We start from the raw sequence: 11,241 nt of genomic DNA, 5'->3' as shown, positions 1-11,241 counted from the left end.
GGTGGCCATGGGGGTCATGACACGGCGGGGTCCATGGGTGCCAAGCTGCCCCGGCGCAGCGGTACGGATGCCGTGGGTCCCAGCCTGGAGGGGGGGTGCAGGTGGCTGTGGGGCACCCCCCAGCCCCCCCACCCCCAGCCCCCCCCCCCCTCCTACCTCTGCGGGGGGCCCCGGGCTTGACAAAGTAGGGGAGCCCCTTCATGGCCCCGCGCAGCTCCTGCTTCAGCGCCAGCATGTACTCCCCCTCCTCGCCCCCCGGCAGTGGGGCCGCCCGCTGCTCCAGCGCCTGCGGCACCAGCGCTCAGCTGGGGGGGTCGGGTCAGGGGGACCCCAACCAGGGGCACCTCCCCCCCCCCCCCCCCAACAAGGACTTACCGGGAAGAGGGGTGCGGGCTGCAGCGTGGGGGGGGGCAGCGCGTCCCCCTTGCCGATCCCCACCGCCTCCACGTTGAAGGTCATCTGCCCCCGGCCGCGGCCGCGACCCCGGCCCGCCATGCCTGGGGGGCACGGGGGGGCTGGGGGTGCGGGGTGAGGGGGGACCTGGGTGTGCAGGGGGGCGCGGGGGGGCACGGGGAGCGCGGGGTGAGGGGGGCTGGGGGACATGGGGGGCGCAGGGGAGGAATTGGGGACGTAGGGTAAGGGGGGCATGGGGGGGGGTTGGTGGGGCATGTGGGGTGCAGCGTGAGGGAGGCATGGGGGGGCGCAGGGGGGCCTGGGCGGGCTAGAGGCCCGGGGTGAGGGGGCTCTGGGGGGCCGGGGGGGGTGGTGCAGGGAGGGTCAGCGCTCGGGCGGGCACAGGGAGCTGTGGGGCAGCCCCCCGGACCTGGGGACACGAGGGGGACAACACGGCGCAGCCCCCCGGGACATGAAGGGGGGACGGGCGGGGCACAGGGAGCTGTGGGGCAGCCCCCCGGGCCGCAGGGGGACACAGGACCCACGGCGCAGCCCCCCGGGTCGCGGAGGGGGGGGGGGGGGGCGGGGGGGCACACGACCCACGGCGCAGCCCCCACCCCACCAGGGCCCGTACTCACACCGCGCACGCGCTCCACGTGCTTCCGCGGCGGCGTAACGCGCGCAGGGGGGCGGAGCCCAGGTGCCAACGCCGCGCTGATTTGTGGGCGGCGGAGCCAGTCAGAGGGGAGGGGCGGGGCGAGAGGTGGGAACGGACACTTGAATGGGGCGGGCGGGGATGAATGGGGCGGGCGGGAGCTGGGGGCACGGTCCCACGGTTCCTGCCCCGCTGCCCTACGGCACGTCAGCCCCCAGCCCAACCGGACTGGGACCCCCAGGCCTGCTGCCCCATGGCTCCCAACCCCGCCACTCTGGGCCCCCCGGCCCCTCTGCGCTGTGACCCCTGCCCCCGCCAGGACAGGCCCCTCAGCCCCACCACACTGTGCCCCCCAGCCCTGCTGCCCCATGGCCCCCCGCCTCACTGTTCTGTGCCTCCCCAGCCATGTGGCCCATGGTCCCCCGCTGTGCCAGCCCCCATCGCCCCCAGCCCCACCACACCGTGCTCCCCAACCCTGTGCCCCGTGGCCCCCAGCCCCGCTGCGCTGTGCCCCCCGCCCTGTGCCCCATGGCCCCCGCCGTGCCAGCCCCGCGGGGCTCCCCCCCTCACACCCCCGCAGCGGGTGCGTTGCCGGCTGCGCCGCCGGGTGATTCATCCCGCCCCAGCCCCCCCCGCCCCTCGCCGGCAGCCGCCAGAAATAGCGAGGCGGGGCGGGGGGGAGGACGACCCCCCCCTCCAAATAACCTCCCCTGCCGCCCCCCCGCACGCTACGCCGGCGGCGGGCCGGGATGGCGGCCACCGGGCGATGGCCCCGCCGCATCCATCCCGGGGACAGCTGGGACCCGGCGCGGGGGGGTACCGCGCTCCCGTCACCATGGTAACAGGGGAAGGGATTGGGGGGAGAGGGGCTGGGGGGGTGTCCCCTTTCTGGGCTGTTCCCCCTCCCCGGGGTCGCCCCGAGAGCCAGGCCCGGGCTTAGTGGCAGTCGGTGCCTTGCTGGGGGATGGGGGGGGGGGGGAGGGGGCGCTACCCACCAGGCTGGTGAACTGGGGGGAACGGGAGGGTCGGTGGTTTCCCCCCATTTTCCCGGCTGGTCAGAGCTGAGGAGCAGGATGAGCTGCCGTCACCATGGGAACCGTGTAGGCAGGGATGCGGGCAGGGCTGGGGGTACGGGCAGGGGATGCACAAGGGGTACGGGGGGGTACGGGCAGGGGATGCAGGAAGGGGATTTGGGTTTAAAGGAGGGGATAGAGGTGGGGGCAGATGGGGATGGGGTACGGGAGTACGGGCAGCGCGGGAGGCACAGGCAGGGGTAGGGGTATGGGCAGGGGTGGGATACGGGCAGGGCTGGGGGGTATGGGCAGGGCTGGGGGAGGCACTGGGGGCACGGGCAGGGCTGGAGGGCGCGGGCAGGGGTGGGTATGGGCAGGGCTGGGGGCATGGGCAGGGCTGGGGGCAGGGGTAGGGGTGCTGGGAGGGATGGGGGCACGGGCAGGGGGTAACAGGCAGCGGGGTGGGGGTGCAGGAGCGGGCCAGTGGGACGCGGGGAGGGGGGTGGGGGGCCCGGCGGGGTCCGCCGCCCCCCCCCCCCCCCCCCCAGCTGGGGCCAGCGAGGCGGGGGGCTGCCGCGCGTTGGGGGGTGGGGGGTGGGCGTCTGACCCCGCGCCGATGCCGTTGCAGTGAGCGCCCCCCCGCGCTGCGCTGAGCCCCGCCATGCCCAGCCCCGGCCGGCCGGGCGTCGCGGGGCCGCCCCCCGGGGGGAGCACGGTGCCCACCGACGGCTCGGCGCTGCTGCGGGCGGTGGCGCAGGGCAAGTTCCGCCTGACGCGGCTGCTGCTGGAGGGGGGCGCCTACATCAACGAGGGCAACGCGGCCGGGCAGACGCCGCTGATGGCCGCCTGCCGGGGGGGCTACGCGGCGCCGGGCGAGCAGCCGCGGATGGTGCGGTACCTGCTGGAGCGCGGCGCCGACCCCCACATCGCGGACCGGACGGGGCGCACGGCGCTGATGCACGCGTGTGCCGAGCGCGCCGGGGCCGCCGTGGCCGCCGTCCTGGTGGCCCACGGGGCCGATCCCAGCGCCCGCGACTACAGCGGCGCCTCGGCGCTGGTTTACGCCATCAACCGGGGGGACCGGGAGACGCTGCAGGTGCTGCTGGACGCCTGCGCGGCGCGGGGGAAGGAGGTGATCATCATCGCCACCGCCACCGACCCCTCGGGGGCCAAGACCACCCGGCAGTACCTCAACTCGCCCCCCTCCCCCGGCCTCTGCATGTCGCCCTCCGACATCGACGTGCGGGCGGCGGCCTCGCCGGGCTGCGGCGAGCGGGAGGAGGAGCGGGACGTCTTCTGCTTCCCCCCCCCGCCGCCCCCCGCCCCCCCGCCCCCCCCCGAGCCGCCCCGCGCCCGGGGCCGCCCGCTGAAGCGGCTCAACTCGGAACCCTGGGGGTTGGTGGCCCCCGAGGGGGCGCGGGCCCCCCCCCGAGCGCCTGGTGGCCGGGCTGGAGGGGCTGAGCCTGGGGGGGCGCCCGCGGCGGCACAGCGTGGAGGGCCGGGAGGCGGCGGGGCTGCCGGGGGGCGCCTGGCCCGAGCGGGGCCCCCCCCCCGCCCCCGGCCCGCAGCCGCTGCCCCGCCGCAACACGGCCCCCGAGGCGGCGCGGCCGAGCGCCCCCCGCCGGGACCCCCCCGAGGGCCCCCCGCTGCCGCCCGCCGAGTCACCCCCCCCGGCCGCCCGCCGCCGCCCCCCTCCCGGGCTGCTGGAGCGCCGCGGCTCCGGCACCCTCCTGCTGGAGCCCCTGGCCCCGGGGCGGGCCGGCTTCTTGCCCCCTCTGCACCCCGGGCCGCCCCCCCGCGGCCCCCCGGCCCCCCCCGGCCGGCTGCTGCGCCGGCACTCCATGCAGCCGGAGGAGATGCGGCAGCTGGCCACCTTCCGGAGCAGCGCGGGCCCCGAGCCGGGCAGTTAAGGACCCCCCCGGGGGCCCGCGTCCCCCCTGCCGCCCCCGGGGACCCCCTCGTGACGGGACCCCCCCGAACGGCCGCTCTCGTGCCAGCGCGGGGCCTCCTGGGGCGGCCGGTGGCCACGTTCACTCTGAACCCTACTGATGACGGCAGGCACGCCACGACTCCTCCATTGCTGCCGCCGGCGGGAACTTTGCACGACTCCAGATTCCTCCGGGAGCCGGTGCCACCCCCCTCCCTCCAGGCTCCACCGCATCTTCCTCCCGCTCCTTCCTCATCCTCCCAGCAGCGCTTTTCCCTGCGGACCGCGGCAGCCAGTGGCCCGACCTGCCCCAGGGCCCGGCCAGGCGCCGCTCGGGGCTGGGCACTGCGAGCAATAACAGCTGCCAGGCACCTGGGCGTCCCCCCCAGGGGGGGTGTCCCCCCCCCATTTTGGGGCACAGGGTCCCAGCGAGGGGGTGCCAGGGTGGGAGCGGGCGGCGGGGCTCGCACTGTCGGCGTCCTGGTGAATAAAGGCCCCAGCACAGCTCAGCCCATCGGCCAGTGTTGGGGGGGGGGGGGGAGGGGGGGCACTCGCCCTGGCATGGGCTGGCGGGGGTCAGCACATCTGGGTGCAGGACTGGCACAGCTGGATGGCAGCACATCTGGGTGCCAGGGTGCTGGAGGAGTAGCGTACCTGGATGCTGGCACATCTGGGCACCGTGAGCCTGAGAAGGAGCACATCTGGGTGCACAAGGACTGGCACATCTGGGCACCAGCACATCTGGGCACCAAGACATCTGGGCAGCAGGGAGCATGATAACTGAGCACATCTGGGCGCTGTGTGCCTGGGGACTAGCACATCTGGGCACCAGCACATCTGGGCAGTAGGGAGCACGATGACTGAGCACATCTGGGTGCCATGTGCCTGAGGACTGGCACATCTGGGCGCCAGCACATCTGGGCGCCAGCACGATGACTGAGCACATCTGGGTGCCAGCACATCTGGGCAGCAGGGACCATGACCACTGGCACATCTGGGCGCCGTGTGCCTGGTGCCCTTGGGTGCACACGGCCTGGCACATCTGGCGCCGGCAAATCTGGGAAAGGGGGTCCTGATGGCTCTTGCCGGTGGGGTGCGGGGGGGAGAAGCTGCAGCTGCGGGGGGGGGCCCGAGCCGCGCCGTGCCCGGGGGGGGGGGGGGGGGCAGCTCATCCCGCAGGGCACTGCTGGGTCGTGTGTCCCCCCCAGGGGAGGCAGCGGGGCGTCCCGGGGGATGGTGGCTCTGCCCTGGCGCAGCGGCCGGGTGGCCCCCGCCGCGGGGGGGGCCGGGGGTGCGGGGAGCCCGGGGCCGGTGCCGCAGCGGGGGGGGCCGGGCTGGGCCGGGCGGGCGGTACCGGCTGCGGCAACGGCTCCCGGGCAGCGCTGCGGAGCGGTGCGGGGGGGCTGCGGGCCGGGGGCGGGGGGGGGCTGCGGGGACCTGGGGTACGGCCGGGGCGGGGGGCGCTGCAGGGGGCTGCTGCTGCTGCTTGGGGACACTGCCGGGGGACATGGCTGGGGGGCACAGCTGGGGCCGGGGGCACCGCCGGGGGATGCTGCCGGGGCCGGGGACACTGTTGGGGCGAGGGACGCCGCCGGGGGACGCTGCCGTTGCTTGGGGACACTGCCAGAGCTGAGGGACACTGCCGGGGGACATGGCTGGGGGGCACAGCCGGGGCCGGGGGACGCTGCCGGGGCCGGGGACACCGCCGGGGGACGCTGCCGTTGCTTGGGGACACTGCCAGAGCTGAGGGACGCTGCCGGGGGGCACAGGTGGGGCTGGGGACAGCGGCAGGTTGGCACGCTGCCGGTGTAGGGGGACACTGCCGGGGCTGGGCACGCTGCCGGTGTAGGGGGACGCTGCCGGGGCTGGGGGACACCGTGACCGGGCGTGGCTGGGGGTGGGGGCAGCACCCGTGGGACACCCGGGTCCCTCCTGTCCCCCCCGCGCTGCTGCCGGGGGCTCAGCCCGGCTGGGGGTCTCAGGGGACCGGGGACAAGGGAGGGAGGCGGAAGGGAGGCGGAAGGGAGGCGGAAGGGAGGCGGAAGGGAGGCGGAAGGGAGGCGGAAGGGAGGCGGAAGGGAGGCGGAAGGGAGGCGGAAGGGAGGCGGAAGGGAGGCGGAAGGGAGGCGGAAGGGAAGAGGACACCCAGGGCTGGCCAGGGGACACGGGGAGGGCACGGTGCCGGGGGATGTGGGTGACCAGCCTCGTCCTGCTGGGTGCTGAGGGGTCCGCGGGCTGAGCCGCACCCCGGGGGGTCCTCAGGAATGGGGGGACGAGGCCACTGTCCCCAGCCCGGGGCCGGGCTCCGTTACGCACCGCGCCCCGGCCTCAGGAGCGAGAGGGGACGCGGGCGCCATCGCTCTGGGTGCCCCCCTGGCTGAGCCCCGACCAACCCCCCGGCACAGCAGCAGGGCCGTGCCGGACGAGCGGGGCGAACCCCAAAGATGCTCAACGTCACCGTGTCCTGCCGGGGGGGACGAGCCCGAGCGGGTTCCCGGGCTCCCAGCCCCGCCGCGGCCACCGTCGGCATGAACGCCACCGGGCCGGCGGGGAACCGGAGCTGTGCCGGCGAGGAGCCCATCCTGCTGCCCACCTTCTCCACCGCGGCCAAGGTGCGGGTGGCCATCACGTGCCTCCTCTTCCTCTCCTCGGCTTGTTGCAACGGGGCCGTGCTCTGGTCGGCCACCCGGGCACCGCGGCGTCGCCCGCCCCGCGTCCGCGTCCTGATGGCCAACCTGGCGGCGGCCGACCTGCTGGTGACGGTGGTGGTGATGCCGTTGGACGCCACCTGGAACGTCACCGTGCAGTGGTACGGGGGAGACGCGGCGTGCCGGGCGCTCATGTTCCTCAAGTTGGCCGCCATGTACGCCTCGGCCTTCGTCACCGTCGTCATCGCGTTGGACCGGCACGCCGCCATCGTCAACCCCTTGGCGGTGGGCTGTGCCGAGAGGAGGAACAAGGCGATGCTGTGCGCGGCGTGGGTGCTCAGCGCCGTGCTGGCTCTGCCCCAGGTGGGCGAAGCCCAGCCCCGGGGATGGGGGGGACACCGTGGGTGGGGCGGGACGGTGACGATGATGATGGGGGGGAGGGGAGGAAGGGCGCTGACCGCCCCACGGCCCCTCGCAGGCGTTCATCTTCCGCACGGTGAGCCGGTTGCGGCCGCGCCGCTTCGTGCAGTGCGCGACGGTGGGCAGCTTCGGGGCGCACTGGCAGGAGACGCTCTACAACATGTTCACCTTCGCCTGCCTCTTCCTCCTGCCGCTGCTCGTCATGGTGCTCTGCTACGGCCGCATCCTCGCCGCCATCTCGGGCCGGATGAAGGACGCCCGCGGTGAGAGCACGGGCCAGGGCCGCGCCGCGCCTCCACCGCTCGCTTCTCTTCCTCTTCCACCTCCCGCTGCTCCTGCTGGGGCCCAGCACCCCGCTCGGGTCCCCTCTCCCCACCTCATTAACCCAGCGCTCTTAATTAACCGCTGGGCGATGCGTTCCTCCTCTCTCCTTCCTACCCGCCGCTGCGTTTCCACCCCGCAGTCTCCTCCCAGGAGATCCAGCTCCGCCGCTCCTACAACAACATCCCCCGGGCCAGGATGCGCACGCTGAAGATGTCCATCGTCATCGTCCTGACCTTCATCGTCTGCTGGACGCCCTACTACCTCCTGGGCCTCTGGTACTGGTTCTCCCCCGAGATGCTGACGCGGGAGAAGGTGCCGCCGTCCCTCAGCCACATCCTCTTCCTCTTCGGCCTCTTCAACACGTGCTTGGATCCGCTCATCTACGGGCTCTTCACGGTGCATTTCCGCAGGGAGATGTGGCACGCTTGCCGCTGCAGCCGCCGCCGGCACGAGCAAGACGCTGGCTCTGCCCTCACCGGCTCTTTCCGTGTCTCCACCACGGCCGTGCTGGCCAGGGGAGCTGGCAACAGCCAGGGGGGATCTGGAAAGCACGAGCTGGAGGTGATGGCGGGCGCAGCCCCACCGGGACGGAGCTGTGAGCTGTGCCGGAGGAGGACGGTGGAGAGCTTCATGTGACGGGGAGGCCAGGCTGGACCCGTGGGGGGGCGAGGGGCACCCCCAAAAGGGGGCTGGGGGGAGACAACAAGGGCTCTGTGCCACCACGAAGCTGCTCAGCAATAAACTCGGATTATTTTCTCAGCAGGAACCTGGTTTTAGGCCCGGGGATGGTTTATCCGGAGCCAGCGCTGCGGCATCACCGGCACATTTCCATGCTGGGTGGTGCCTAACGGCACCACGCAGCACGTGAGGAGCGGTAAGCCAGAAGCAACGCACCCCGTGTCAGGCAGAGCGCAACATCTGGGGCAGAAACTCCTTCAAAAGATGCCAAAAAAGAAAATGTAACTTATTTTAAATGTGCCCCTTCACCTGCGCTGGGGGCACGGGGAGAATTCAACGCTCCCGGCGCTGAGCTACGCAGAAAACCCGCTGACCTGCTGGAGAGCAGCGCGCAGCTCCGTAAAACTGTCGCTTTCAGATGCTATTTTAAGAGAAAATGGCTTTTTCAACTAATAAGTTGTTCCACTGCCAGCCCTCGGGGATCAACCGCCGTGGCAGAGACATCGACTGACTGTAGGTAAATCTAAAATTAGCGAAGAGGCACGGAAGGAACCGGGGCTCGGTTACAGCTTCTCAGAATGTTTAATTAAGGACAAATAACGAGAGGACATTTTTACACAAAATCAGTTCTTTAAAGAAGAGCGGCCAAAATGCCAGGTCACCCGCAGACGTAACAAAATGCTTAAAAACATCGCGGTTTGAGACGTAACCGGGCTCAGGGGCTGCGTTCACCACAAACCCAAGTGAAAACCACCCCCAGGAACCTCAGGTGTTGCTTCTTCACTCAAGTTCCCTTGTTTGAAAACAATAAAATCTGGTAAAGAAGCAAATCTGCCGAAGCGATGAACTGTTTTACTCCTCCAGCTGTTCCTCAAACGCCCCGTCCCCCACATACAAACCCCCCACTTTTCCCTCCCAGTTCCCCCAGTTTGGAACGCACAAGTAAAAACAAGTATCCATCATCGGCGTCTCCTGTCCGGACTCCTGCTGCGGCGGCGCCCGCCCCTGGAAGAGAGTGCGGAGCGTGTCGGGGGCGGTTTATCGGCCTCACGAGCCCACGGGGTGATTTTAATCGCAGCCCCGCGCGCGACGCGGCCCTTACCTCCTCTTCCCCTTCGGGGGGCCTCTCACGAAGCACCAGTCCACGCTGATGGGCTGCCCCATCAGCTCCTGGCCGTTCAGCCCCTCCATGGCCGCCTGCGCCTCTTTATAGGTCTCGTACTCAACCAGAGTATATCCCTAAGGAGCGGGAGGGAGGGAGCGTGAGCTGCGGGGACCCTGGATGTAGGAATAATCCCCGCCCCCCCCCCCCAGCCCCATTCAATCCCAGCCTCCGCAGCGGAGCCAGGGAAGGGGAAACACGAGCGCGAGTTGCATCCAGCTGCCACCAGACGGATGAGTTCAAACATCCCGTAAGCCAAAACGGAGGCGGCGAGGCAGCCGAGAGGCTGGGGGGGCCAAGCGCAGCCCGCGCTGAGCACCCCCTCCTACCTTCAGGTAGCCCGTCCGTCTGTCGAGGTTCAGGTGGATGTTTTTTATCTCGCCGTACTCTGCGAATTTGTCGTGGATATCTTCTTCCGTCGCCTCCTCGTGAACCCCCGTGACGAAGAGAATCCAGCCCTCCACCGCTGCGGTGCAGAGAGGGGTAAGGGTTACGCCGAGCGCAGGGTGTGCCCCCACGTCAGCTGAGGGGGCTCAGGGAAGGGGACACCCCCCCGACCCCCAAGAACCTGGGGTTAGGAGCGCTGGAGTCCAACGTCCTTGGCTGAACCTGAGGTGAATCCCAGCGAGGTGGGGAAAGGCTCTGTCCCAGCACGGTCTGAACCCCGATACAGAGCCAAAGACCCTGCGCTCCCCCACCATCTCCCCTCACTCTGGCAAAGCGCCCGCGGTGGGGGCTGGGAAGGTGCCTCCGGTGATACTCACACCTCTGTGGGCCTGGCTCGTCCCCGTCCTGCTCCACGCTGTCGTAGTCCTCACGCACGCGGGCCCGCGAGCCCTCCTCTGGGCACAGCAAAGAGGGGGAAAGAGAATCAGGCACCTGGCGCCATCACTCAGGAAGACAACAGGGCCCAGACGACCACAAATCCACTTAAAACTCCCCAAAAGCACAAAACCGGTGGGGGCTTCAGACACGACTGCTCTCTGAGCGACCCCAGGGCAGCCCTTTCACCCAACCCGGGAGACGGAGGCTCAGGGACAGTCTGGCCGACCCATCCCGGGAGATGGAGGTTTGGAGGGCTGGGGAACGGCCTGGCCAGCCCAAACTGGGACATGGAGGCTCAGGGATGGCCTGGGTAACCCAAACTGGGAGACGGAGGCTCCAGGACAGCCCGGCCAGCGCAGGAGTGCAGAGCACGTCGGCTGATCCTCACCTGAGCCGAAGCCTCGGCCCTTCCGCTTCTTGGCTTTCTCCTTCAGCTTGTGGATGCTCTCTGCGGGCGAGAGGGGAGCGGGTTGGAACGGGGAGGGGAGCCAGGCCGCGGCCCCCGGCCGGGTAAGACCCCCGGGGCACGGCACTGAGCTTGAGAGGCCCGGGGACACCCCCTGAGCGAGAGGGGCCGGGCCCGAGGCGGGGTAAGCGGTACGGGAGCAGGGTCCGAGCCGGACCGGACCCGAGCCGGAGGGCGGCGGGAAGCGGTGCAGGGCCGGGGGGCAGCAGGGTAGTGGCCGCTGGGCCCAGCGCCGGCCAGAACCGGGCCCGAGCAGGAGCAGGCGGGACCCCGCGCCGGCCCCAGGCGAGGAGGCAGCGGGCCGGGCCGCTCGGTGGGGCCGCGCTACCGGGGGCAGCCCCGGCACCGCCCTCACCGTCGCCATCCTCGTCCATGGCGAAATCCTCGCCCCCCGCCTCATGCAGATCCAGCACGTCCGCCATCTTGCCGCTCCCGCTGCCGCCGCCGCCGCGGTGCACGCCGGGAAGCGCGCCGGAAGCAATGTCGCGCCGCGCGCCATCTTGGGGAGGGCGCACGGCGGAAGGAGCCGCGCCGCCATCTTGGGGAGGGCGCACGGCGGAAGCAGCAGCGCCGCCATCTTGGGGAGGGCGTACGGCGGAAGGAGCCGCGCCGCCATCTTGGGAAGGCCAATGCACCGCGTCCCGCGGCCAGCGCCATCTTGAGAAGGACGGGGAGGCCTTCCCCCAAACTGGGGCCGAACTGGGTCCATACTGGGCGCCCAGCCACCCCC

The 11,241-nt window shown here is 71.6% G+C and overlaps 3 protein-coding genes across 4 annotated transcripts; 2 read left to right on the top strand and 1 right to left on the bottom strand.

The window, feature by feature from the left end:
- Nucleotides 1-1,797: 1,797 nt before the first annotated feature.
- Nucleotides 1,798-4,080, top strand: ANKRD34A (ankyrin repeat domain 34A). Its single transcript, XM_037371228.1, is given in 3 exon segments — nucleotides 1,798-1,864; nucleotides 2,694-3,474; nucleotides 3,476-4,080. Coding segments are annotated over 3 exon segments (1,344 nt in total). The 3' UTR covers nucleotides 3,972-4,080.
- A 2,098-nt stretch (nucleotides 4,081-6,178) lies between these two features.
- LOC119140170 (gonadotropin-releasing hormone II receptor-like) lies at nucleotides 6,179-8,796 on the top strand. Its single transcript, XM_037371258.1, has 3 exons — nucleotides 6,179-6,999; nucleotides 7,115-7,319; nucleotides 7,520-8,796. Exons 1-3 carry the CDS (start codon nucleotides 6,433-6,435, stop codon nucleotides 8,014-8,016), a joined length of 1,269 nt encoding a protein of 422 aa, XP_037227155.1. The 5' UTR covers nucleotides 6,179-6,432; the 3' UTR covers nucleotides 8,017-8,796.
- On the bottom strand, nucleotides 8,622-10,970 carry RBM8A (RNA binding motif protein 8A). Of its 2 annotated transcripts, XM_037371259.1 has the most exons (6): nucleotides 10,867-10,970; nucleotides 10,434-10,493; nucleotides 9,985-10,062; nucleotides 9,550-9,686; nucleotides 9,161-9,297; nucleotides 8,622-9,063 (listed from the first exon to the last, which is right to left on the bottom strand). In XM_037371259.1, exons 1-6 carry the CDS (start codon nucleotides 10,931-10,933, stop codon nucleotides 9,018-9,020), a joined length of 525 nt encoding a protein of 174 aa, XP_037227156.1. In that variant the 5' UTR covers nucleotides 10,934-10,970; the 3' UTR covers nucleotides 8,622-9,017. The 2 variants fall into 2 exon arrangements, with proteins under 2 accessions (XP_037227156.1, XP_037227157.1); XM_037371260.1 differs by lacking the exons at nucleotides 9,985-10,062; nucleotides 10,434-10,493; nucleotides 10,867-10,970 and adding an exon at nucleotides 9,789-9,968.
- Between the last annotated feature and the right edge of the window lie 271 nt (nucleotides 10,971-11,241).

The sequence above is a fragment of the Falco rusticolus genome, chromosome 19 (assembly GCF_015220075.1).
Source record: "Falco rusticolus isolate bFalRus1 chromosome 19, bFalRus1.pri, whole genome shotgun sequence".
NCBI classification, from domain to species: domain Eukaryota; kingdom Metazoa; phylum Chordata; class Aves; order Falconiformes; family Falconidae; genus Falco; species Falco rusticolus.
Note: the sequence above shows the minus strand (reverse complement) of the source record. Positions and strands in the feature narration are given on the sequence as shown.

Excerpts from the sequence above, each read along its gene's own strand:
- LOC119140170 (XM_037371258.1), top strand. The coding sequence starts at position 6,433 with ATGCTCAACGTCACCGTGTCCTGCCGGGGGGGACGAGCCCGAGCGGGT. Across the intron at positions 7,000-7,114 it reads CCGTGCTGGCTCTGCCCCAG|GCGTTCATCTTCCGCACGGT; the intron begins GTGGGCGAAGCC and ends GGCCCCTCGCAG. Across the intron at positions 7,320-7,519 it reads CCGGATGAAGGACGCCCGCG|TCTCCTCCCAGGAGATCCAG; the intron begins GTGAGAGCACGG and ends TCCACCCCGCAG.
- RBM8A (XM_037371259.1), bottom strand. The coding sequence starts at position 10,933 with ATGGCGGACGTGCTGGATCTGCATGAGGCGGGGGGCGAGGATTTCGCC. Across the intron at positions 10,494-10,866 it reads CATGGACGAGGATGGCGACG|AGAGCATCCACAAGCTGAAG; the intron begins GTGAGGGCGGTG and ends TCTCGCCCGCAG. Across the intron at positions 9,687-9,984 it reads CGAGCCAGGCCCACAGAGGT|CGGTGGAGGGCTGGATTCTC; the intron begins GTGAGTATCACC and ends TCTGCACCGCAG.